The sequence below is a fragment of the Ambystoma mexicanum genome, chromosome 2q (assembly GCF_040938575.1).
Source record: "Ambystoma mexicanum isolate Mex_15411 chromosome 2q, UKY_AmexF1_1, whole genome shotgun sequence".
Taxonomy (NCBI): Eukaryota; Metazoa; Chordata; class Amphibia; order Caudata; family Ambystomatidae; genus Ambystoma; species Ambystoma mexicanum.
In genome coordinates this window covers 792,415,777-792,442,164 of record NC_090924.1, presented here as the reverse complement: position 1 = coordinate 792,442,164, position 26,388 = coordinate 792,415,777, and the positions used below count along the sequence as shown (strand labels likewise).

At 45.7% G+C, this 26,388-nt stretch overlaps 1 protein-coding gene across 1 annotated transcript in view; it reads left to right on the top strand.

Moving 5' to 3' along the window:
- The window catches only part of PITRM1 (pitrilysin metallopeptidase 1), a 1,609,076-nt gene that overhangs the window by 753,287 nt on the left and 829,401 nt on the right, over positions 1–26,388 (top strand). Inside the window, exon 18 of the mRNA XM_069648021.1 lies at positions 22,574–22,650. Coding sequence (XP_069504122.1) covers positions 22,574–22,650 — 77 coding nt within the window. The remainder of the gene's footprint in view (positions 1–22,573; positions 22,651–26,388) is intronic.

The window sequence follows — 26,388 nt, the reverse complement described above, 5'->3', positions numbered from 1 at the left end:
TGTTACTGATATCGTCAGCTGTCAAGGGAACAAAAAACCTTTGCCTCTACAATGAACAAGTAGGAGTTTTTTTGATACCTAGTTGAAAATTGCACTTTGACTTCTCGTAAAAATATTGAAGGGCAATTGTTATATATTTTTTTATAGACTCGCCTTGACTTAACAGAAACAACCAATGAACAACATCATGAATAGGTAGAGCCAATCTGACCTCGCAGGTTGGTACAATTTATGATATTCATTAAAGCTCTGATCCAGTTTAATACCAGGAGTTCAAGTGGTACAAAATTGTTTTTTTGTTCCCTTGACAGCTGACGATATCAGTGACCATTTCACCTGAAGAATAGTGGAGTGAGGAATCCGACCACATTTTGCAAGATTTTGTATTAATGGTGTGGCGTCAAGAGAATGTTGACACACAACGGTTACTGTATTTTGTTTAAAGTGTTTAATTTGATTTTACAAAAGCTGTATAATTGAAACACTGGAATTTACTCTTCTGTGCAGTCCACTAAGATCCCAGATTGTGGGTTATGTGATTTATTTTGTTCTATGAAATTGTGTTAATGTATTTTGGAAATATAAACAAATGATTAACACAGAGTATCAAAAGTTCTTTATTTAATTATGAGTAATGTGCATAAAGTTTAAACTTATGTTCATTTGAATATTATTGAAGAGGTGTGATACCTCGACGAGTGGCCAGATTTCTCATCAGTGGTTCCGATGAGTTCAAATTGATGCATTTGCAGTTTTTAAAATATCTGTCTACGCACGTGCAACTATATACATTCTAGGCAAACAGTAACACTAAAGTAACATATCCCATCCACAATTAAGTATGCTCGATACATATGCCATTGTAACATCGCGCCCAGTTCGCTGCCACCCCAGTCAGCAATACGGCGCGCGCACCCTGAACCTCTGTTAATCATGGGGACCCTTTCTGGCCACCCAAGCACAGGTTTGCCCCCCAAAAACAAAAAAAATACTCGGACCACACCACAGGATGTGGAATGGCCGAAACAGCCCAAACCTCTGTAGAGTGCAGGGCTGTGTTCAGCATGAATCCATGTGTGAACAACTGTCATTTTAGGCCTGCCTCATGGTTTCTCCAAACCAAGGAATGCCCAAGAAACAAAATGGTTGACAGCCGGACTTTAAAAAAAAAAATACCCCAATAGCTAGCAAAAAGGTACATTGGGCTACAGTGCAGTAAATTGTCTTGCATCCTTGGTGAAGCTAAAACTAAGGTACAGCTGCTACCAGCCTACTCCTTAAAACAATGTTGAATGATCTAATCTCCCTTCTTTTAAAATACCCATGTCCCAGGACCCTGGGGATCAAATACAAAAATCATTGCATTGGCAGCGGATCTTTTGGCCAGCAGTAAAATATGGAGCGAGTCAAAGCCCAAGGCTAAAGTAATTGACCCCTGGAGTTTCAATTGTATTGTCAGATGTGCTGTGTGCAATGAAGTGGCAGGTATTTAAATCAGAATGTTCAAATGGAACCAGTGACCTGGGTCTTGAGATAGTTATAGCTAATTCAAAGAGAATGTGTTTACCCAGCCTTCTTCATATCGCTTGAAATATTTATGCGAAAAATGTGCAATTAAAATTTAAGGTTACAAAGGACTTAGGACAGTTATTACGTGCCTACTGCTCACCCTCCCAAAACTGCTGCACATGTTGTATTGATTGCTGCCCACCTGTCTGCTGCCCATCCTTAATAGATATGCTGCACACCCCTGATGTACCCATCTGTTGCTCACCTCTCATAACTGCTGCCCACTTTTAAAAAGCTGCCAGCCCATCTAAACACAACTCACAGTGATTGACTCAATCCTCTCAACCCACTCAGGAGCACTCTCTCTGAAACATCTCTCCCACAACGTACCACCTACACCATTCCTTCCAGCACTACCCAGCACACTCACGCCATTACCAGCACCTGTCAGCATAGCTCCTAGGCTGAAAGGCACCACTACCACACCTATTCCACACCACAATACACAAGCCAAGTCTCGCCCCCATACCTCTCCACCTGAGAAACCAGAGGTTAGGCTCCCGATCTGCCTGCCTTTTAGCCAGACCTAGAACACATCCAGCTAAGCCACCCGTCCACCTGACCGCACGACACCTAACCCTATGCCAATAACCCCTAGCAAAATTGTCACTCCTACGAGCATTCCTACAAAATCCAAACCAGAGAACCAGAAAACACAACTCCAATGTGCACTCATCAATCCACACTCCCTACCAGCACATGTCATAGAGATTCACAACCTCATTACTGATCTAAACTGACATCTTAGCCATCACCGAGACTTGGCTACATGAAGCCTCTGGCCCAGCCATTTGCCAAACCTTACCACCAGGCTACATCATCCTTCGCCAAGACAGAACCTGCAGTAAAGGGGGAGGGTGGCCCAAATTCTCAGGGAGACTCTAAACACCAGGCAACTAAAAACCCCTGATGCTGACAACTTTGACATGCTCTCAGTAAAAATATCTCCTACGCCAAATGACACCATAACACTGCACACCAATTACCGGCCTTCAGGCCCAACTCTCAACTTCCAATCAAACCTCACCCATATCCTAGGGGACAACCTCAAATAACACAAGCCATTCTTCTAGGTGACCTCAACTTGGGCTTCAAATACCCTAAAGACAAGAAAAGCAAAACCCTCGCCAAAGCAATTAAAGACCTAGGCTTCACGCAACTAATCAACGACCCGGCCCACACCAAAGGTCGTATACTAGATTGGGTCGCAGACCACAACTCTGCGGTCGACATTAGCTTTAACACCCCACGCCCGTGGACTGACCACCATCTACTGCACTTCTTCATACCCTCAAAAACAGAAGGGAAACCTAAACCACCTGCGCCAGCCACACCAGCTAGATCAAAGAAACTACTCACCGTAAAAAGAATCTTCCCTCTTCTTGAAGCCTCAGTGCTTGCCCATCCAACATCTAACAACCCTACAGAACTGTTGGAGATCTACAACACCACTCTTAGAGGTTCTAAACGCTATAGCCCCACTAGAAATTAAAAAAGCCAAGCACATGCTTCATGCCAACTCATGGTTCACGCCAGAACTCAGATGCCTGAACCGCTAAAAAAGCAGCACTCATTTCATGGCAAACAAACCCCTCCACTACCACAAGAGACACCTACCCTACAGTTGCCAAACAATACAAGCTGCCCATCTCTAAAGCCAAAGCTGCCACCTACAACTCCAGAATTGAGAAAGCAAACTCCCAATCTAAAGAGCTGTTTGCCATCTAGAACGTGCTGACAATCCCCCCAACCTCCACACAACCCACCGAGAAAAATGAAACCTGGTGTAACATCCAGCATGCCATGTTAAACAAAATCAAAAAACTTCAGATCAAAATTAAGTCCCCATTTGACAAACTGCCCAAAGCCGCAGCACCCACACCAAAGCATCTGGCTACCTCACCAGTCCCAGACACCCCTCTTGGCACAAACAAACCTACACCATTTGCATTTAGAGAAGTCACTATCCCCAAAGTCCTAATGATCATGAAGCGCACCAAACCATCACTCTATAAAGGAGATACATGCCCAGCCAATTTAGTCAAGATTGTGCGACAGCCCTGGCCCTTTTATCACTACCTTTATCAGTGCCTCCTTCCCCAACAGCACTGTCCCGCTTGCCTTTAAGGAAGCCTGGGTGTGACCACTACTAAAGAAACCCACCCTTGACCCTGATCCCCAAAAAACTACCGTCCAATCACCACTGTGCCATTCCTGCTGAAAGTTCTTGACAAGGCCGCCTACCTGCAGATCCAGTCCTACCTGGAAACTCATAAAGTTCTAGGTAAAAGACAATCTGTCTTCCGCCCACGTCACGGTACAGAATCAGCCCTATTAGACCTTAAGAATCAACTACTTGAAGCAGTGGACAAAGGCAAAACCTTGCTCCTACTACTCTTGGATCTATCGGCAGCCTTTGACTTGGTTGACCACAATATCCTGTGTAAACATCTCACTGACACTGCTCACTTCTCACAAGAAGCTACCGCGTGGATCACCTCCTTCCTGGAGGCCCGAGCCATGAGGGTCTTCTCCAACCAGGCCTCAGCCTCTCCATCCCCCATTGAATGCAGAGCGCCACAAGGATCATGTACCTCCCCCACTCTCTACAACCTATTCACCTTTCCCCTGTTCAGCGACTTACAAGAATTTGGCATAGCATTTACTAACTATGCCGACAACACTCAAATTATTCTCCCACTAACAGGGAACTATGAACAAGACCTCAACACCCTCCAGAAGACATATGCACACATCCAGGCTTGGATGGCAGCCAATGATCTCTGTTTAAATGGGGAAAAGACAGAAATCCTACTAATAGGCCCAAAAGAATCCCTAAAATAAACTATACTAATACAGCTCCTTCAGTATTGAGAACTCCATCATCACATCCTCTGCTGAAGTGAAAACTCTTGGTGTATATCTGGACTCCACCTTATCAATGGCCAGTGCCATCTCATCGTCGGCTGCACTTAAAACAAAAATCATAATTGCAGTAAAACCTCACCTATCACCAAATAACTGCCAACATTGCTAGAGCCACAATTGCTGCAAAACTCTACTATTATAACATCCTACTCCTAGGCACATCTACAAATAACATTAACAGAGCCGCCCTGTGTATCCCTAGGAGAGAGCACATCTCCCAGGCAAGAAAAGACGCCCACTGGCTCCCTATCAAAGAACGCATAACATTCAAGGCCCTCACGATCACGCACAAATGCCTCGCCCAGACAGCCCCGGCATACCTAGCAGAAAGAATTCACCAGGCCCCCGGCCTATAGAACAAATCGCGAGTGCGCATCAAGTCCGTGCTGTTTGCTGGAGCTCCATTCTGCTGAACATCACAGAAAATTTCGTTGGATACCTCGTTGGAGACTCCTAAAAAGGACTATTGCACTTAAATTGGTACAGACACTGAAAAGAATACTAGTGACAACCATACTATTGTATAGTTGCACTTTATACTATTATATACATTGAGTTACAGCGTTTATTTTACCTTTACACAGGAGGCCCCGCCCCCATTTCCCAGAAGTCTTCAAAAAGCACAGGCCGTGCGCACATCAAGCCTGTGCTCAAGTCTGTGCTGTTTGCTGTTCGCTGGCTCGCCGGCTCAACGGCTTTGCCTGAACAATATCCTTTTCCCCTGCGGCTCGGCGTTCACAATCATTACTCTTTCACGCGCCAATTAAATGTAGGTGGATACCTTCCACAAGAGTTTTAATTGCGACTTACTCGAGCTTTTTGAACAGGGCGGAAAAAGTAAGTTTTAGCTTTCGCTCTTTAAGTCATCTGTGCTCCCTAATATGACTCCCAGCAACATACTGCTGGATATTGTTAATTCCTTTGGTGACTTGTAACTGTATTGGTTCGATAAATTAAGAGCATGGCAAGCGGCTAACGCAGCGGTCGCTTCATTGATGCTATGCCGACCGCCATTACTAGCACTACAATTGACTCAATGGTTTGTGTAGGTAGATCCTCGTACGTTGATCTTACTACTTCCGAGGATTTTCTACCTCACTCCCCCCCGACCCAAACTATGCCCCACAGAGCATTCAGCTCACATTGCGCAGGTTCACTCTTCTGAATGTGGAACTCCCCCTGTGCCTTTAGATGCCGGCCCTCCACACTGTGAAGATCCTGTTTCTTCTTGCTCTTACTCTGAGTTATTGAAATCTGACCTCGGAAATATGGCTGACTTAGACATCCAAGTTTGCTGTTACGGAAGCATGCTTACTCCCCTAGTCTCAAGGTTGCGGGAGAGGAAGCATCAATCAAAAGCTCCTCTTTGTATCGCACCTTCATTGGCCCAACTCAATAATTCTATCATTGATGTTGATATCAATAAAGAACCTATACCTGAACAATTGCTATACTCCCCTGAAATAAAATCAACCGCGAATGAATTACCCTCACCTAGATTCTTATTTACGGTCTCACTCCCCAGATAACAACGAAGGGAGGTCTCCCCAAACATTCCCTGTGATAATTAAGATCCTTGATTTATTAGACAAGGGCCATGATCTGTCGCATTTAGAACTCCGAGAAATAAAAAGTACAATGCGGCAGATGTGCTCCAAAATCGATCGTATAGAGGGTTTCATTTTATCCTCCGAGTCTATAACTATCCAAAAACAAGAGTCCGCTAATGCCCGAACATTCAATCCTACGGTGCACATAGCCGAAAAAGGCATGCAGTACTCTTCAGAGGTGATTTCGCCCTCTGACATAATAAAGCTCTTACCTATCCCAACTGAGCCTAAAACTACTGTTCCGAACCTCTGTATGTGTAGCTCTGGGGCCGATTTGAAGGAACTGAAGGCCTCCATAGTTGACATGAAGTGCACCATTGCCTTACAATTTAATAATCCTGCGCAGCACCAAGAATCTCTGGACTGTCCATCAACGCTCTTAAAGGCAATGGAACAGACGAACAAAGATGTAAACACCTGCCCTGTCTCTCAAGAGAGCACAGGCTTCCTGTCTCGTTGCTCAAATAAAATACACTTGCAGGCTATCAAACGTTCTGCTAAAAGACGTAAAGAAGCCCTATTAAATGCCAAAGTAAATTAAAAGGATGGCAATGCGGGACTCAATCCTAATATTAAGGCATCTTCATTACCCAGCTCAGGCAATGTATCCGAAAGTACGGAGGAAGATCCCATAGATGTCGATCAATTCTCAAGAGTCAAGCCGCACTATTCCCTCTTGCCAGGAGCACTGGCACCGTGACTTCCCCAAGTACTCGCCAAATGATTCGGAAGTCACTACCAACTATAGCCAATAAATTAGAAGTTACTGCTAAACCTATTCAATCTCGGTTAACCCCAACGCCTGCTACTAAAAGGGGCAACCAAATGTTACGAACCCAGTCCAGAAGCATCTGAACCTGTCATGAAACCTCCAAAAACAAATCCAAATGCATATTTCCCTGTTAGTAGAAGGAGTCTTACTACTTTTGCCTCCTTACCTATTGATGCAAAGATGTATGAAGCACCTAACTTGGATGTTTCATCGGCACCTCCACAAATCCTTCAGGAAAGGAAATCCTATCGTGAAGATTGTCTTGCTGGCCAATCTACTGGTAATGCTCTATCTCCATTGAAGAATAATACATTTATTGTAATTAATGGGGGTAGTAAAGATTTTATGCAACAACCCTAAGCCCTTTAATCCGCATTACTTAAAGGGCCCGTTAGGCAACAACATCCCAGCGCCTTCCTGTAACATTAAAGATCAAGTAATTTCTTGCATGGGTCTGGGGTATCTAAGGAATGGCCCAACGTTTTATTGAAATGTGACACCACAGATACCCGTGGTGAAATTTGGGAGTTCTTGAGAAAGGCTATACAGGAAGGAGAGAGTTCTGCTGAAACAGTAACCAATGTTCTTGCAGCAAAATGCCCACTCCCTATATCTGCTTTGACTGATCCATGCATGACCTATGGGCAGCCTTCTGGTGGACTTGCAATTGCCGTAAATAATAACATTAGAGCCACAACGAAACTTGTTTGGGAATCACCTAACCTCTTGGGTATATGGTTGACCCTGAACAACAAGAAATTCAAATCAATATTGCTAATAAGTTTATACTGGAACCCTAGTAAAATTCTGATAGATTACATGCTCAACGAATTGGATAATTGTCTTGAAACATTGCTCATTTAAATTGGTGTTTGTGAAATCATAATTGGTAGGGATTTTAACTCCGATTGTCGGTCCGCTGTTCGCTCCCAGGTAAACGGCACATCCTCAGCGAAAATGAGAGGATTGATCTGGAACTCATACTTTCATGATTGGGATATTGAAATAGCTGAAACCAATGTGCCAGGTTTCCAATTCACATGGAGTTGTGGCACCAACTTTTCTATGTTTGATCATATATGCCTATCGCATAATATCACCTCGATAGCAAGTCCCTTAACAATCAGTCCCATATCACACAGTGATCACGCGCAGTTATTAATTTCCTTAAAACTTGATTGCCCTATGTTAGACATAGACCATTCCTTCGCATTCCCGGAAGTTTGTCACTCTATATCTCTCCGATGGAACACTGGTTTATGTAAACAATTTGTTGAATTTGTCTCTATGCATATTGCAAAGATCAATATGGAGCAGCTCAGCTCCATTCCTGTTATGGAGGCAATGTGCTCAAAAGTAATAAATAAAGCCCTTGTACATTTTCGCTCCAAATATATACTAAAGCACATTCTCATTATTGTGATCCGGGCTGTAAGATCCTAAAAAGAGAAAAAAACAAGGAATTGAGGAGATTAAGAAACAACGAACTATACACCCCCAACTACCACGCAAACTAATATTGCTGAAATACAAAAACAAGTTGAGACATGTGCGCATCTTGAACTACAACAACGTTAATTGTGCCTTAAAGCAATATGTAAACATGACACTAGAGTCATTTGGCAAACTATAAAAATGGCAAAGTTGGGAATTCCATCTGAGCTAATCTATTGGTTTGTAAAATTGCATACGGGCACATCATATAGGATTGGGGTCTCCGGTGACGGAAGAACTACTGACCCAATAAGAACCTTTCTTGGACTGAAGCAGGGCTGTAACCTTGCAGCCTCATTTTTCAATTTATATACTGCAGATTTGGACCACGTTTGGAGTGATAGAAATCTATTTTCTGTTAAACTTGGTACATTACATCTGCATTGGTTAGCCTTTGCAGACGACATCATCTTCGACCCTACACCAGCGGGGCTGCAAATCAAATTGCACCTATTTGAACAATTTGCAAAAGCGCATAATCTGACCCCTAATCCATGTAAAACTGCCATAATGAGATTTGGTGTAAAGAACAAGAGCAAAGGACATAGTTGGCACATATTGAATACACCAATACCATTGATCACAGACACAATCTACTTGGGTTACCACATATCTGAGAGCAACTCGATCAAATCCTGGGTCACATTATTAGATCTTAAAACTAGATCACTGCTCTCACAGCTAGAAATTATTTTTGCCAAATATTGCAAGTACTCCTTGTTGCCTTTTTAATAGATTTCTTCACTATAAAAGTTGAAAGTATCCTTTTATATTCTTTGAACTTTTGCCTAATAGACGAACATCTTTTTGGATAGTCTGCCAGGAAGGTTATTCAAATCAGCAATGCATTTTCCAAGGACCCTGCCAAATTGTGTATCATTGAGAAATGCAGGCTATACTGGTTGAGGCAAATCTCACAATCACTGACTTATGCTTAAGAACTGGGTATGCAAAGAAGAAACTTTAAGAATATGACTGGTGTAAAGCCCTGGCAGAAATACGAAAATATAAAACATACACTGAATATGCCACCTATACTAAAAAACGAGTTCCTAGATATAAATACATTGAGTCCTTCCGTTGTAATCACTTCAGAAAGTGCTATATGTGGTTCAAATTTAATCCATATCACACAAGGGAAAGGACAAAATACTGGAATAAAACTAAAGATGTGATGACGATTGAGAAATGTCGCTTTCATCCTTGCGATGAACATGTTGAAACTCTGAAACACTTAATTTTATATTGCCCATATTTTAAATCCAAGAGAACCGATTTATTAGTGAAATTCGCGAATTTTGAATATGAAGACTGTCTCGAATCACTCTGGGCAAGAATGATGCATGGGAATTATAGGCCTCTGATGTATGCCCTAGTTTGGTTCTTGAAATATATAGAAAACTAATTAGCAAATTATGTTCTGTAATGATGTTTCGCTTGTACACTTTAGTTTTCTTGTTTTCTTGTTTTTGTTTAAATATCCTCGATGCCCAAGGACAATGTGGTCAATTTTCAATGTGCATGTATGAATTCACTTTGTTTTAATGTTCTGATCAAATATATTTTGTAAAGGCTCATTTTTTGAATCCTGGACAAATATATATATTTTTTTTTAAAACGTGACCAATACGCTCACCTCCTCTCAGCCCCAGCCTTCAACAGAGCAAAAGCTGGCGGCACCAGCTTTCAAGTCCTAGTCCCAAAAGCCTGGAATGCGCTCCCACTCAGTTTAAGAAACTTACAATATTTAGGAAGTTGCTAAAAACGAAGCTATTTAATTAGACCATTTGCCAAATGTACTGCTCCAATACTGTTCCTCTGCAACCTTGCAACACCATCAGCACTGTCATGTTAACCTGTACCACTGTCTTTGAAATATCTGTTATAACTTGTATTACTGTGATATTAAGTAAATATCCTGTAACAGCACCACGATGCCTCCGGGCCGTTAAAAAAAATAAAAAATTAAATACTAGTAATGAATTATGTTTGCATACAAATATTGAACTGAACAATGTCATGACCTACCACGAACAAATCCTAAGAGGAGGTGTGTTCTTCACATGAGCTATAGATGGTAGTAAGATAACAGCTGCCAATGAGAATGTGGGAAAGATGGGATTTCTTTGAAGAGGTTTTTGTCCAATCACGTGGGGGGGGAGGGTAGATTGTAATAAAGTTCCAAATGCTTGTGGATCTGCTTAGAATCGCATGCTGTGCATATAGTCCGACATCTAGTATAAATCGCAGAGTATTGCATCTTTCTTTCGAAGATCGAAAGGGGACGTTGACATGGGCGTGACTGTAACACTATCCCTAACTTGACGTTTAGTGTACCCAAAATCCCTCGCGCGTCAAGGTCCCTCAGATTGTTTTTTTCCGCCAACCTAGTTGGTCGCCTGTGCGGAGCTCGCAAGAGTTTTATATTGCTAACTTTACCCCTGCGACCTACGGTCGTCTAGTCTCCTGACTAATCTTCTCGCCGACTGCCAAGTGGGATTCCTGCCGCCAACATCATCTACAACTGCTCGACAACTGTCAACCACGTGGCCTCAGCCCTTTAAATGTTGCCCGCCGTGTAATGGCAAGCTTCCTTGGAAGGACACCCATCACTGATGCAATCTGTGTCTTCCTGGAGATCACGACGGGCACTCGTGCAAGGCCTGTAAGCTCTTTGGACCGAAAATGCTGAAAGACAGGAAAGACAGGCGGACTAAATGGTGGGTGGCCTACGCTATGCAGGCCGAAAGCCTTGTCACAGTCGCTTCGGACGAGGAATCGGTTGGAAGCCATCGCTATGAATTGGAAGCCATTGACATTTCAACGGAGCCTGCAGGCTCCCAAATGCCCTTCCCCAGCCTCGACACAGGCCACCGGCTCTGTTATGGGGAACTCACACCCTGGCGACAAGGTCACCCACGCACCACGGGTACAAAACACAACCCCTAAGGCGTCTTTGACAGAATCGTCGAAGAAGCACACAATGCCAACACTGCCACCAAAAATGTTGATGCCACCTTCCTAGCCTCGCGGTTTGGCACCCTCCACGCAACCGCTTTTGCGGCATGCGACTGGATATCCCTCTGGAACGGGCGTTCACACTAAATACATGCCATCGTCGACACACTGTCCAAGCGCACACTAGCACTGAATGCCTTGGTCGAGTCACTGACCGTGACTGCGCCTTCAGGCGCGTTGAGACCTTTGATACAACCGTGTACAATTCATGAGGACACCCCCTCTCGTCAAGAGGAGTACTCTGAAGCCCCCAGCCTCTCTCTCAGGCCTTATTGGGAAAATCTCCCCCTCCTGTGGCAACCCTTTCCACCTCCCGACCCTTCTGCCTCTTCCCTATTGACTAGGGAGAGGTTTGAGTAATACATGGACAAAATGGCCCAGTTTATTGACTTTTCAGACAGGTACATTGCACCCAAAAGACCCAGGAAAGAGGACTCCTGCCCCATTCCTTACAAACTGAAGAAATTCCCCATCTGTGCACAGGGACACCAGGAAGAAATCTTGGATGTCCTAGAGGACCCAACGCAGGAGGATACTCATGAAGATATTAATCCTTTTGCATAAGACATGACTGATCAAGACCCAGACTGGGATGAGGATCAGGTGGAGGATCAGTGACTTTGGCTATCACCAACGCATAGCTCTGACGCAGACGTCCTCTGCCTAGATCCCCCTTCTCCACAGAACGATTCGACACCTGTTGACGACCAGATGTTTGCTATTTTAAAAAGAGCAGCCGATCATTTCAAAATTGCAACACATGAGCCAACTCCAGACTCAGTCCTCAGACGAGTCAAGCCATCCCCCTTCTAAACTCTATAAAGAGTTGCCTGTCCTTACCTTGCTATCCCTGTCCCTCACATGGGCGGTCAACCTCTGGGGTGGAAAATTATTCCACCATCACCTTCCGACCCACTCTTGATAAGGTCATGCTACAACAGATTCCTTGGTGGTCAATACCACTCGGAAGAGGGCGGGGGTTCCAGTCATTGGTGAAAGCCCTTCTGGACAAAGACTGTAAAAAGCTTTATGCCCTTGGTAAACGGGTCACAGCCTCTGCATCCTACTCCACAAGGATCGCAAATAATGCAACTCTCCTGTCAAGTTACAGTGATGTCCAATGGGGCCTAGTTCAGGATGGTCTTCAAGATGTTCCAGAGCCCTCCCGATCACACCTGCTTGCGGTAGTGGCTGAAGGCAGACCAGTCACCAATAACATATTGAAGAACACTCTGGATTCTGCCGAGACCGCTGAACGCACCCCAGTCCAGGGAACCTTACTTAAAAGACATGCCTGGTTAAATAACTCATGCTTTAAACCCGAAACTCAGGCCTCTCTGATCAACACTCCAGTGGAGGACTTCAACCTTTTTGGGAAGGCTGTTGATGATTCCCTGGAGAAGGCAAAGAATACAGGAAACACTAAAGTTGTGTAGCCAGATCACGGCTAAACCCTTCCACCAGCGTGGAGGTTCTAACTCACGCCAGTCCTTTCGTGCCCGATCTTTTTCCCTCTCTCCCCCAGTACAATGCAGCTCAGGGAATAGCCCTTAGTCATCTGGTAACCACAAATACCAACAAAGAGGCCCTTAGAAGCAGGAACTCTACTCCTAGAGGCTCCCCGGCCTCCATCTCAGTGACTCGCCGGTTCAGGTCCCCTGCCATGCTTGCTGGGGGGTCGCTTGTCATCATTCATTCACGCCTAGGAGGGGATCACTTCAGAGTTTCTCCGGCCACCTCGATAACACCCACCGAGAAGCAGACGCCTGTCGCCAGAAAACCTGTGTATCCTGCTAGAAGTAGTTCAAGTCCTGTTGGAAAAGGGCGCCATAGAAATTATACCCCTACTCCAGGTAAACAAGGGTATTTATTCAGTGTACTTACTTGTGCCCAAAAAGGATCTCACCATGCGCCTTGTCCTAGACCTGCGCCCAGCAAACAAATATGTCAAACCCCAAAAGTTCAGGATGACAACACTGGAGGAGGTAATCCCCCTGCTACAGCAGGGGGATTACATGGCTACATTGGACATGAAAGATGCATACTTTCCTTTTCAATGTTGCCAGCACACAGAAAGTACCTCAGGTTCAAGATGGAGGACACCCATTATCAGTTCAAGGTTCTCACCTCCGGCATTGCCGGAGCACCAAGGGTATTCACATAGGTACTGGTGATAGTAGCTGCTCATCTGCGCAGGCGGTCCATCCCAGTCTAGGCTTACCTCGACGAATGGCTCATTCATAACAGGGGATTTGTTTGGAACATGCCAGACAAATGCCCAAAAGATGGTAGATCTCCTCTTCAACCTAGGATTCTCTCAACGAGAAACAATCCACTCTACACCCTCAGTTAAAACAGTTTCAGGGGGCTCTAATCCGGACCAAAGACAGCCTTGTCTTGCCCTCCAATGAGAGGGTTCAAAACGTGCTGTTCCAGATGCTTCACTATGTAGCTAGTCACCCGGTGACTGTACGCAAAGCCATGCGACTGTTGGCGATGATGGCTTCCCGCGTCAACCTAGTTCGTCACGCTAGTCTGCGCATGCATCCCATGCAAGAGTCTCTCTCGAGCCAATGGTGTCAGGCCAGTGGGACAATCTAGTGGTGTTTTCGGCAGCCCTCGTTCATTCTCTGCAGTGGTGGTCAAGGGAAAACCTTCTGCATGGGAAACCTTAACCATCCCAGCAGTAGAAGCCACTCTCACCTCAGACGCATCTGACAGGCTGGGGTGGGGGGCTCGCCTCCTTCCCTTCTACAGGTGGTGCAAGGCGTGTGGTGTCCAGCAGTAGCATCCAATCACATCAACCTGATGGAACTGCTAGCAGTGGTGCTCAAAGCCCTGAAGGCCTTCCAAACACATCTCCATGGGAAAACAGTTCTAGTCCTCACGGACAGTACACTGGCCATGTACTACTTAAACTAACAAGGGGGCTTTCACTCTCTAGGGCTGTTCAAACTGTCCCAGAACATATGGAAGTGGGCTCTCAAACGCATGTTCCTCTTTTCACAATATGTTCCAGGGGAACTCAATTGTCTGGCAGATGTACTTAGAAGAGACTCCCCCTACCCGTAGAGCACGTGTGGAGACTGCAGGAGGACATTGTACTCCACATCTTCGCAGAATGGGGCTTCACAAAGATCGATTTATTCACCACTCGGGAGAACGGCCCATGCCCAGATTACACCTCCAGGTACCCTCAGAACCGCTCCAAGGGGAACAGTCTTTGGAGAACATGGTCCGGGAAATTAGTCTACGTTTCTTCCACCCCTCACACCCCCCCATAGGGGGCTACCATGGCATTCATTGTAAATGTTCCCCTAGATTCCATTTGCAAGTCAGCAACCTGGAGTTCTATTCACACCTTTACAAAACACTACTGCCTAAATACACACTCCAGGTCTGATTCTCAGGGGGGACAAGCAGTGCAAAGACATCTCTTTGCTACTGTTCCTTCACACATCCCACCACCATCTCTGGGTACTGCTCGCTAGTCTATGCACAGCATGTGATTCTAAACAGATTCACAAGCATCAGAAGACATGCATTACTCACCGTAATAGCATTGCTGATGATTGCATCTGCTTAGATTCACCTATTACACCTTCTCTATTCTGTACTCGCTCACGCTGACTATAATGCTCCTTCACAGCAGAAAAAACACAACCAGAGGTCACTCGACACATGAGGGATTTTGGGTACACTACACGTCACGTTAGGAATAGTGTTAGTCACGCCCATGTCGACTTCTCCTTTTTGATTTTCGAAAGAAAGATGCAATACTCTGCGATTTCCACTAGATGTCGGACTATATGCACATAATTTGAGTCTAAGCAGATACAATCATCAGAAATGCTATTGCGGTGAGTAATGCATGTAATTGGAGTGTTTTAACTGTTGCAAAAATGTATATAAGCCGTCAGCTGTGATTTGTTGAGACTTGAGTTAGTTTGGTTCTACAGCACCATCTAACGGTTCCCCAGATCATTTTAAAATAAACTTGCTTTACGTACAAAACGTGCTCTCGTTCCTCAGGTGGTGGGCCCACTTGGGTTAAGGTGATTAAGGGGCATGTTCCCATACATGTCTGTGTAGTTCATGTAGTATAGGCTGTGATTGTCTAAGATCAAAAAGTGTTTTATTGAAAATGTTATAGAGAGTAGGAGAGACGAAAGAGTCTTGTGGGGCACCGCAGGAGATTGATAAGGGGTGGGGGGTTCACTAGCATTTTTGGCTCAGACTTTGATAGTTGTTTCGGCTAGGAAGGAGGTGATCCAGCTAGTAGCTTCTGGCAAGAAACTAGCCGCAGAGTTGAGGTGCTAGCAAAGGACCTTGTGGTCTACCAGATCAAATGCTGCCGAAAGATCTAGGGGTAGTAGGAGAGCAGGTTTTCCTGCATCTTTGATCTTAACTAGCAGTTTTTTTAGGGCTAGTAAGGCTGATTCCGTACAGTGACCAGGGCAGAAGCCTGAATGGCGAGTTCCTAGGATGTAGTTAACATCAGAGTATTGCTGGATTTGAAGGTAAGCTGCCTGGTCCAGGATCTTTAGGAGGAAGTGGACTGTAGTGATGGGCCCGTAGTTATGCCAGCAAAACGAAGCAATTGAACCTTGTGCTGATGGTGTAGTCCTCTGAATGCATCAGCGCAAGCCCCCACTCATTTGCACATCTTCAGAATTCACAACTACTTCAGTAGGGAATCACTTAAAAAAAAAAAAAAATCACTGCACACGGGCCTGAATAAAAAAAAAAAAGCCCTAATGTTTTATTCAATGGATTGCCTTTCATCCGCAGATTCCGGAAAATGTTTTGAAAGGGGTCATAGTACACCTTTACTCGGCCATCGACTCCTCTTGCTTCGATGCCACTGTTGATTTGGGACGTTACATTGTTTGTCATACATATACCACGTCAGTGTGCCCCTGCACCCCAGTTCTTTTTTTCCGTGTACTCAGCACGCTGCTCGAGGAACATTCTCTCCTCTTTCTAACCTTTTTGTCGATTATTCGATGCAGTTTTGCATTGGGTCTACTCCCAAGGTCTCCGGGTTCAAGCGCTACAGGGACTGCAGCTCCAAGACGTCCATCAAGGACCCACGTGACATTTTCATGCGGTGCCTCAGCGCTGGTCACGACAACGAGGGCTGTGGTTCCAGTAAAAAGTCAAACCCCGAAATCACTGTGGGAGAGGGTCATGAACTTGTGGTAGACCGCCCCGTCAATCTCTGTTGCACTCAAGAAACCAGGTTGTCCAAGTCCGTACAGAGGGGCCTACTCCTGAAAAGGATGAAGGGCATTGTATAAAAAAAAAAACAAGAATAGGCCTCATTCCCAGAGCCATTCTTATCCCTCTTTTTTCCCACAAAAAAAGAGTCGCCATCAGCATCGATGCCGATCCGTCGGATGAGGCAGTAAGTTGTTGGTGGGGCCGACGTCCAGGGCTTAGTGGGATGCCTTTAAGGAGTAGATGCTTGCAATGTTTTAGACACCCGCTGCTAGTCTGGTTGACACCTTGAAGCAGCATGCTAAGGTGGAGCTCCTAGTCCCAAGGTGACCCCTACCACGATGGCAAGTGTTGTCCGCTCTACATCGGTGCTGTTGATAACCGGTGCGCCTCAATTGTTGACGCGCCCTTCAGTGCCAGCAGTGGTACCATCGACTTAGCACCAACCGCACATCGGTCCTACGCCCCCTAGTCAAGCGTAATTTTGCAACACTCAACGATTTTTGATGATGGGGACAACTAAATGTATACTGGCTTTGTCCCGGCTTGCGCTGGTCACTGAGGGCAGGGGTTTCTTTGCCTACAAGGCAGATTTAGTTGCCCTTTTTGAGGGCCTCCATGATGCCAGTGACCTGGACACCTCTCTGTACTTTGAGACACAGCAGGCCCATCCCTATGGGCATGCAAATTCCAAATACTGGACCATGGTGGACAGGGTGGTAAACACCCTCGGTTGGAGCGCTCCAGCCAGACCCTTGTCTGGCTATGAACTTACTGATATTAGAGGAGGGACCCTCTACTCAGAGGGCCTTGTGGCAGAAACCATGCACTGCTCCCCTAGTGAACCCAGACCTAACAAAGAAGTACAGGCCGGCAAGGCAACACCCTGTCTATCTCTCCACCGATGCTACCCCCGAAGGGCTAGTGGTGCAGGCTGCCACTGTGAACACCAGGGCAGCCACATCCATGCCTACACTCCCTACATATAGGGAACGAAAAAGGGTTAACGCCCTAGCAAAAGGTTTTTTTCAGGCAGTATGGCCATTAAGGCATTTAAAGCGTCATGCGCGTTTGGCAAGTATGCTTTTGGCCTGTGACCGGCTATAGGAGAAGCTGCACAGTACTTTCCTGAGGGGGAAATAAGCGAGGGCTTCGAGATAATTCTGATAATTCTGGACGATGGCAAAGAGGTGGCCTGGCAGTCGCTGCAAACAGGCCTGGAAGTCGCAGATTGTGTGGGTCGTTCAATGGGGTCAGCGACTGTTTTAAGGAGGCAGGCAGATTGGCATACATCCAGATTCTCTCCTAACGCTCAGAGCAAACTACTGGGTGTCAACCTTTTGATGCCGAGAATCTGTTCGGCCCAAAGGCTGACGAGTCCTTAGGAAACTTTAAGGATTCTACACTACCCACCATGTCGCTAGGCCTAGATGTCCAGCAGCCGGAAAAACCTGCTTTTTCCTTTGCCTTCAGAGGGAGAGGCTATAGGCGTTATGCCAGCTTTGGCAGGAAGGCTCAGCTCCCACAGCCCAGGCAGGAGCAGAGGTGGGGGTGGCTTTGCCCTCAAAACCACTTCAATTTCTCCCCCCATGCTTCACTGGTTGGAGGACAGAGGGACGAGCACTGGGCCCAGTGGCGGGGGGGGGGAATTACTTCTGATGCCTGGGCACTTCAGCTCGTTCAGTGGGGGTATTGCCTGCCTTTCTTACAAAGGCTGCCAGACAGGCCACACACTCCCTCCTCCACTTCAATAACCGGAGCAGGAGCTCCAGGAAGAACTGCAAGCCCTGCGTTTGAAGGGTGCCATGAAAGAGGTACATACGGAGCAGAGAAGAACGGGCTGGTTTCCTGGTACCCAAGAAAGAGAGTGCGCAGTTCTCATTTCCTAATAAGCAGAATGCGCGTTGAGCCCAATTTGCCAGGACTCGCAGATCTACGGGAACGCCTGTGTCTATGGCCCTTTTGGCCAAGTCCATCATTTTGGCGAGGGACCCAGAGAGTTCCAAGAGTTTATCCTGGCAGCCTCGTCATGCCCTGTCCACCCCTTTCCTCACATCTTTGGAAGATTTTGTTACAAACGTGACCATCTTCAGGTCGAGGTCTCGGGGAGGGGGGGGGGTCTGTTACTTTGCCGGGTAGCTCTGGCCTGGGGCATTCGGCCCTCCTTTTTGATCTGATCTCTCTGTCGAGAGGTTTCCTAATATGGTGCATCATGTATTGGGAAACTCTGGGTGACGGCACCCAATCTGTACACTTAGGATGTCTTATTGCTTCCGGATCAAACATATCACCCAGGCCCTCCTCGTCCGGTGGTTGTTCTGTCAACTCGGGTTGATGAGGGGTTACCTCCTCCTCCCCGCTCTCTTCGCCTGGCGTTTATCCGCCATCCTCTTCCTCCCCTGCATTGTACACCCCTGGTGCAAGGGGTAGAGAGCATAGCACTGTTGCCCTTCTCATAAAGGCTTCTTTCAACCTGCTTACTGGGACATCTGGCTCTTGGGGTATCAAGTCTACCCCTCCTGCTGGCTCAGGGGCGTTGTAGAGTTTTTAATCTTCTGAGCTTTCTTGCTGCCCTTATGTTCAACCCCAGAATCGGGGTGTCGCCCTGAGGTTCACTCACCGGGGCTGAGCGCCCTCCTCTTCTTGGACTTCTTCTGCTCATTTAGCATGGCCTCTAGATGGTCCAATCTTTCTGTCAGAGGCAGAACCCCCTCTGAAACAACCTGTGTTAATGAGTCTCCTAGGACTCTTAAAGATTAGGGGGAGGTCTTGGTCCTCCTCTAAGGGCTCCTCTGGCCCTTCTTCTGAGCTCCACTCAGGAGATGTGGATCTCAGCCCTCTGGGCTCACATCTTGCTTGATCTCTCCTCTGCCTTTGACGCAGTCAACCATGCCATCCTGCTCAAATGTCTGTGATAACCTTGGTATCACTGGTCAGGCCCTGGCGTGGCTGACTTCTTTCCTCTTGACCCGACCCTCCCAGGTCCAACTTGGGTCCTTCCTCTCTGCCATCTTTTTCTCTGCCTGTGGTGTCCCTCAGGGGGTCTAACCGCTCTCCCTGGCTGTTCAACCAATACCTGGCACTTCTTGCCCACCGCATTGCTGCTCTCTGCCCCAACTTTCAGTGCTATGCGGATAACACTTGCCTCATTTTCACGCTACCTTCGGCCACCTCTTCTCCGTCTCTCATCACTGACTGTCTGCTATCCAGGAGTGGTGTGCCGCCAATGGCCTCTGCCTTAATGCCAGTAAGACAGAGATTCTCTTCATCAGCACACCCCCTTCCTCCTTTCCTGTCGCTCTCTGGCCGGCCTCTTGGCCCTCTGCCTGCTCCCACCTGCGAGCCTAAAAACCTTGGGGTCATCTTCGACTCCACACTCTCCTTCTCTCCTCACATCTGATGTCTCTAAGAAGTCACACTACCAGCTGCACCTCCTCAGAGGTATTCTTCCATTCCTCTCCTTCCCCCAGAAGCTCACTGTCTCCAGAGCTCTGGTTCTCTCTAGGCTGGACTATTGCAATAGCCTCTTTCTAAATCTGCCTGCCTCTACTCTCCGCCCTCTGCAACTCATCCAGAACAGGACTGCAAGACTTGTCCTTGGCCTCATGCCCTGGGATCGTATCTCTCCAGGACTGAAATCTCTGCACTGGCTCCCAGTGGTTGCGACGATTAAGTTCAAAACCCTCTGCATTGTCCATAAGGCCTTCTAGGACCTCAATACCTTCAACTCTCTCTTCCTAAATATCTTCCTTCTCGAGCTCTTCACTTATCCACCTCCAACTCCCTCAGGGTCAGCCGCTTCTCCAAGCGACGAGTTGATGGTAGATCTTTCTTCGGCTGGTACCTCCCTCTGGAAGAGCCTCCCTGAAACTTGAGGAGAACCATCTCCGGTTCTGGAAGCACCTCAAAACATTTCTCTTTGCTTCTGCTTTTTCTCCTCCTCTCACCTGCTGACGACCTGGCTGAAATTGAAACTGCACCGGTTCCTGGTCACCCTCTGATCTCGGGCCCAGGTCCCTCCCCAGCCAGTCTCGCACACCTGCACTTCCCGCCTTGCAACCACTGCACTATGGGACTGTTTATGTATCCCTACAGTCCCACTACCAGCACTTGACACCTGATTTCTGCACTTACCTTTGCACTTGCAACCTACTGCCCGTTACTTTTACTTATTGTTATTCTATTCCCATGTACTGCCCTCTCCCTTCCCCCTCCTACCTCCTCCCCCCTGCACTTTCCCCTTCCCCCATCCCATGCACTTGCACAGTCTGAATGACACTTGGCCTAGTAGGATTGTTGTCTGGCCTCCCTTCATTCTCCCTCCCTTACCTCGACTTGTGTATAGGCGTGTTATAAATGCCAAAATGCCATATCATATCATGATAAACTTGTGTACCTGGAACCTCGGCTATTCCTTCTCTTTTTTTTTTGGCCCACCAGGGTGTTCTAAATATGCTGGCCCATACGACATACAATCCAAACTTTCCTTTTTTTAAAAAAATGCAAATTCTAAAAAAACGCTTGTGATCGCGCGAAGTAACGGCTCTGCGCGTGCGGTGGCTTCTGGGGCGAGATCACTCGCCTCTGTATCCTGCCTGGTCCTAGAGGCCTAGCAGGAGGAACGCTGAATGCGTATCCGTGTTGTGGCTCGAGGAGGCGGTGCTGGGAAGCCTTGTGAGAGCGCATTGGCTCGCGGCTCCGGCCCCGCTCCTGAAAGTATTCCTGACAAAGCTGGCACCGCAGGAAGGTGCGATAGTGTTTCTGACCGCAAAGCGAAAATGCTCCTCAGAGACACACTCGCCGATACGAGAGGTACCGGTGTTCTAATGACAACACATAAATGGTAATCAATACAGACGCATGCACTTGGCACAAAGAAATACGTTAATACGTTAGTACGTTTATATCAACCACATAACATTTTGGAAATTATGCTAGTCATAGTGGAAAGGTACTTCACTTTGGAGCAGCAACAAAGAAAAAGGAGTTGGGGGTCATCAAGGGTTCCTCTTATAGGTAGGGGTTAGCCCTTGGACAAAGTGAGCTGGACAGGACTACATGAACTCAGAGGATTATGGGCATTTGTAGTCCAGAGACATTTTACTGAGGTTTAAAAACTGTGCTACCCCTATGTATTAGACCTCCAGGAGAGCTGGAAGGACACAAAAAAGTGTTACCAAGTTTAGAAAGAAGTAAAACAAATGTTTTAGTTGAATTGCTGTTGGAGCAGTAATAAAAGAAGTAAAGCATAATGCTCGCCTCCGTCTTGTCATAGAATCAAGCTTCCTTGCTTGATGATTGTTTGCACCCATTAGTGTGCTCAGAGAAAATGTATTAGGGCAGGAGAGAAATTGATCAGAAGTTTTTTGGCAGGCCCCTGGTCTTTGGTGGTGTACATATTCTCATGCTGCTTCTTTAATGTGAAGGCGTGTGCTGCCATTACCTTCCTTAAGTGAGACAAACCTACCATGTGTATGATGGAGGGGGCGGAAGAAACAAGAGAACAGGGGTTATTTTTTGCATCCAACTCTATACCTAGCCCATGTTTTTCATAAATGGAGGATGAGAATATCTATTATTAATGAAACACGTTACACATTTTTTTTAATGTTAACAGTTTTGGTTATGTACCATCTTGAGACACTGGTTTAAGACTCCTCATTGAATTGAGCATTTGCTGCAATGTGTTAAAACGCTGGGTTGCATAATCCCAGCCTGGTTGGATAATTGAAGCGTTAATAAGTAATGCTCAGACAATTCTGTACCATCGTGTTTAGTAATAGAAACTATAGTAGCCATCATTGTACAGAAACAAATGTATTACAAATTCTGTCCTGTACATTTTTAAACCTAATTAGAGATATTTATTGATTGGTGATTTTTGAGGAAGATGTATGCACCATGATGGAAAGTCAACATGAAAATGTTTACCTATCGCTTTGTTTTTCCTTTTCACCTCTAGGGAGTGCTCTTTTCATCTAGTTGCCTGGATAGAAATCTACCCGATATGATGCATTTGTGGAGTGAAATATTTAATAAGTATGTTTGTTCTACATATTTTATCATCTTGTTTTGTGTTCACTCTTGTGTATTTGTGGGGGCTTTGTTGTGAAGTTTTAACATGTCTAGTTTCAGATACTGTCTACCATAAAACCCATGCTGTTGAGATTTCCCAATAAGAACTAATTTCCCTCCTCCCCTTCCTCCTATACTCTTCAAGGCATTACACCCAGATACAAGCTCCAAATTGGACACTGCTTAATTTTGGTCATTTTGCTGGTGCGTTTGGTTAAGGGTGCAGGATCCTTTGGCTGCAGCCTGCATCTCACATCTCTGCCATGTGAATATCGGCAACTAGGACTGACCATAAGAGCAAATACCAGTAACTCACTGTGTTGACATCTGTACTAGTACATGGTCTTCTTAACCCAATGGTCCTGCCTTCCATTGCCTCATAAGTATGGTAATTTATTTAATCACAATTTACCACTAGCAAAAAGAACAGACAGTGAGAGCAGCTAGTCTGTGTACGGGACTTGATCGTGAGATGTATATGCTGCACTTTGTCTCTCTGACTGTCGAGGCAAACTGGTGAAATGGGGGGCTTTGATCTGAGTTTAAAAATATGAGTTTGCAAGGAGTTGTAATTTAGCATATACCAGACTGCGCTCAGTAGTGCTGAGTAGTAAGACAATGGGCAGGAGGGTGTAACAAGACAGTAATGAGATAAACACTGTAATGTAATTTCTTGATGGAACACTGGGATCTGCAGGAGACTGAATACAGTAAGATGCAAACAGCAACAATACTATTATGAAAGTTAGGAAAGATTTTCTCTTTGCGCCTTTCCCTCTACAAATTCCTATGCAGCCCCTGTTGTTTTTGCTTATTTTTTAACCCTGTTTTGATATTTAGGGGTCATGAAAGCATCTGCTTTACTTCCCTTGCCTGTTTTATTCTTATCAGGGAACTGACTAGTTACTTAGACTGTCAGTACCGAGAGACTTTCTCTCTTTCGGAATTCTTGTGTTTTTACAATTGCGCACATCACCTTGCCGTGAAGTGGAGTTACCTTATGGTTTTGGGTTTGAGCCTAAGACAAGCTGGTGGCTGCTGTGATTTGTACTGTTTTTGTGATATGTTCCTTGTGCAGTTTTGCATTTACCATGAACGGCTGCTAAAGATGGATAGCACCCTAAAAAGGCTGGTCATGAGATTTTTGCTTGTTCTTTAGTCCTCTTGTTCTTTGGCCTTTTCAGGTCAGGAAAAGCTCCTTTCCCGGTGAAACCTACTGCTTTTGTGGGCAAGTGGGATTTGTGTGTGAGTATGAGGAATGGGATTGGCACTACCTGGTCCCATTCCACATCCTCATGACCCCTCGGAAGGTCTGTTCCTGGACGGATGAGATGACCAGTGGTTGTCCAGGATTGGACAACCCTGGGCCATTTCAATGCTGCAGAACCTTACAATGGTGGGGTTGGACTAGCTCCCAACCTGAATCTTGGATAAAAGGTCTCCAGCAGCTAGTCAGCAGATCATCAATGGAATCGAGGCGTCCGCAAAGAGCATCCCTCTGACGACCCGAGAACAACCCCTGCAGCTGACCAGCATCAACTCCAGTGATTGGCCCGGTGAAGCCCTCCTCCACTTCCTGATCTCAGAAAACCCTCATTGCTGCTTTGATCCTTGGACTGGTGAGAACAACTAGTCTCGACCCCTGCTCGTGGATCCACTCTTGGAAGCCTTCGGAAGTGTCCCTGGACATATCTGGTAAAATCTCTGGTTGCCTTTTCCCACCCCTTGTCTGTGTTATGTTCTTCCCAAAAGGTATAGGGTTTACAATATATAGTGTGGGTTGTGCCTTTAGGATACTGTTTCATAAACGAAATGTTATTGTGTTATAGCCAACCTTGATACTTTTCACATGATATATTTATAATTACTCAGAATTTACTTAACATACACCTAAAAGAAGAGAAACACAAGAGTAAATTCAAATCTTAAACATACTGTATATCAAATATAGCTCTCTCACTAAACCAACAACCTCCCAAGTCAACAGTGCTTCGTGGCCAGAGCATATTCTTTCCCAGAAAGATGCAGTCTCAAGCCACCAATCATGACCTACAAATCTTGAAAATGTCAGAACCCTTGGATTCCAAGTGCCATGGCAGTCCGTCATGATATGGCTTCAGTGTTTGGATTTTCATAGATTGTGCACTAGTTATTGGTATAACCTTATGCTTGGCAAAAAGGCGCTCTCTTGTTGGCAGGAGATTATGGTGAAACCTAAGAGTCATTTCTGCACTTTGAATTGGGAAAGCGCTTCAAATAGCCCAATAGAAAACCTTTTGGTTTATCACATAATGATAGTGACTGATACAGTGTAGTACTACGCATTTCTGTTTTTGTTTGTATCCAGTCCATTCTTTTTAAACTACTTTTGACATTCATGGGGTTACATATCAGATCTTTGCCAAACATTCACCTTCCTGAAGTATTTCAAGAGCGTATGTTCTTAATCCGCACAGGTACTGGTTTGAACTCTCTAGGAGTAGGTCATTTACTACTTCATATAGTGAGTTCGCCCTATGATAAGCTTATACAATGAGATTGCTTTCCACTCGACATATGAACGCGGAGACTGTAGACCCAGTTCATATCTGAGGCAAGCTGCTGGCAGGCTCTGGGGAAGGGTGAGGACATACTTCAATAGTTTGCCCTCTATCCTGGCCCAATCCAGTGTTTTACTTGTTGGATTGGTGTCTAAACCATAGATGAGGGAGGGGATGACCTTACCAATATAGAGTAAGGGTGCCAAAGAACATTTGCAGTAATCATGATTATGTTTCCTCATTTGGCAACTAAGTTGAATTAGATTGCCTTCAGTGGTCGTTTTCACATGTCCCTGTGATGGGAAAGATCTCAATTTGAACCCCAGATACAAGACTTCATTGGTCACCAATATTATTTTGCCAGAATGCTTCCACCTGAAAGGGGCTACCTTTTTCAGTGGCCGCTTGAATATGAGAATCTTCGACTTAGGGGTTTATTTTCAGATAATTGGTGCTTGGCTGCAGGGGTATAATCAAGCAACACAATGTCATCAGCATAGGCCAACCAGTTTATCCTCTCTGAACCAATCTTTGGCCCCGTCCGACCACACTTATTTAAGCAGTCGTCCAGATCCGCCAGATATAGGTTGAAGCGGTAGGATGCAAGTTTTCAGCCTTGCCTCACTCCTCTCCCATTACGAATCAGGGCAGATAGAGTTCCTTGAAGATCTAATCTCAGCTGTAGATATGAGCGTTCGTGGAGCTCTACTATGATTGCTAGGAATGGTGCAGGGATTCCCCTCTGTTTGAGATTCTGCCATAGGCGGGCTCAATTCACAGTTGATTTATTTGAGACCATGCTCCTAATTAAACCATTCCATGGCGGAATCCTATTTGATGTTTGGAAAGGATTCCTTCTTTTTGTACCCAGAGTTCTAATTCTTTCTGGATTATTACCACGCAAATGTTGCTGTCAGCGTCCAGAAGGGAGATCGAGCAGATACCGTCTTTATTGTAAAGACTGGAGGGGGGTTATTTGCATTTCTGCCCTCTGGTTGGTTGGGACAGGAGCACAGACCACCCCAGCCAAGGCTCTTGAAGAATAACGTTGGACGAGCAGCCAAGCTTAAGCTCTCAGGAGGTGATGCAGGCTGGTACTTAAGTACAGGGAATCCACAAGCCCCCACAAGGAATGTCCACACGCTATGTTAGTATTTTTTAT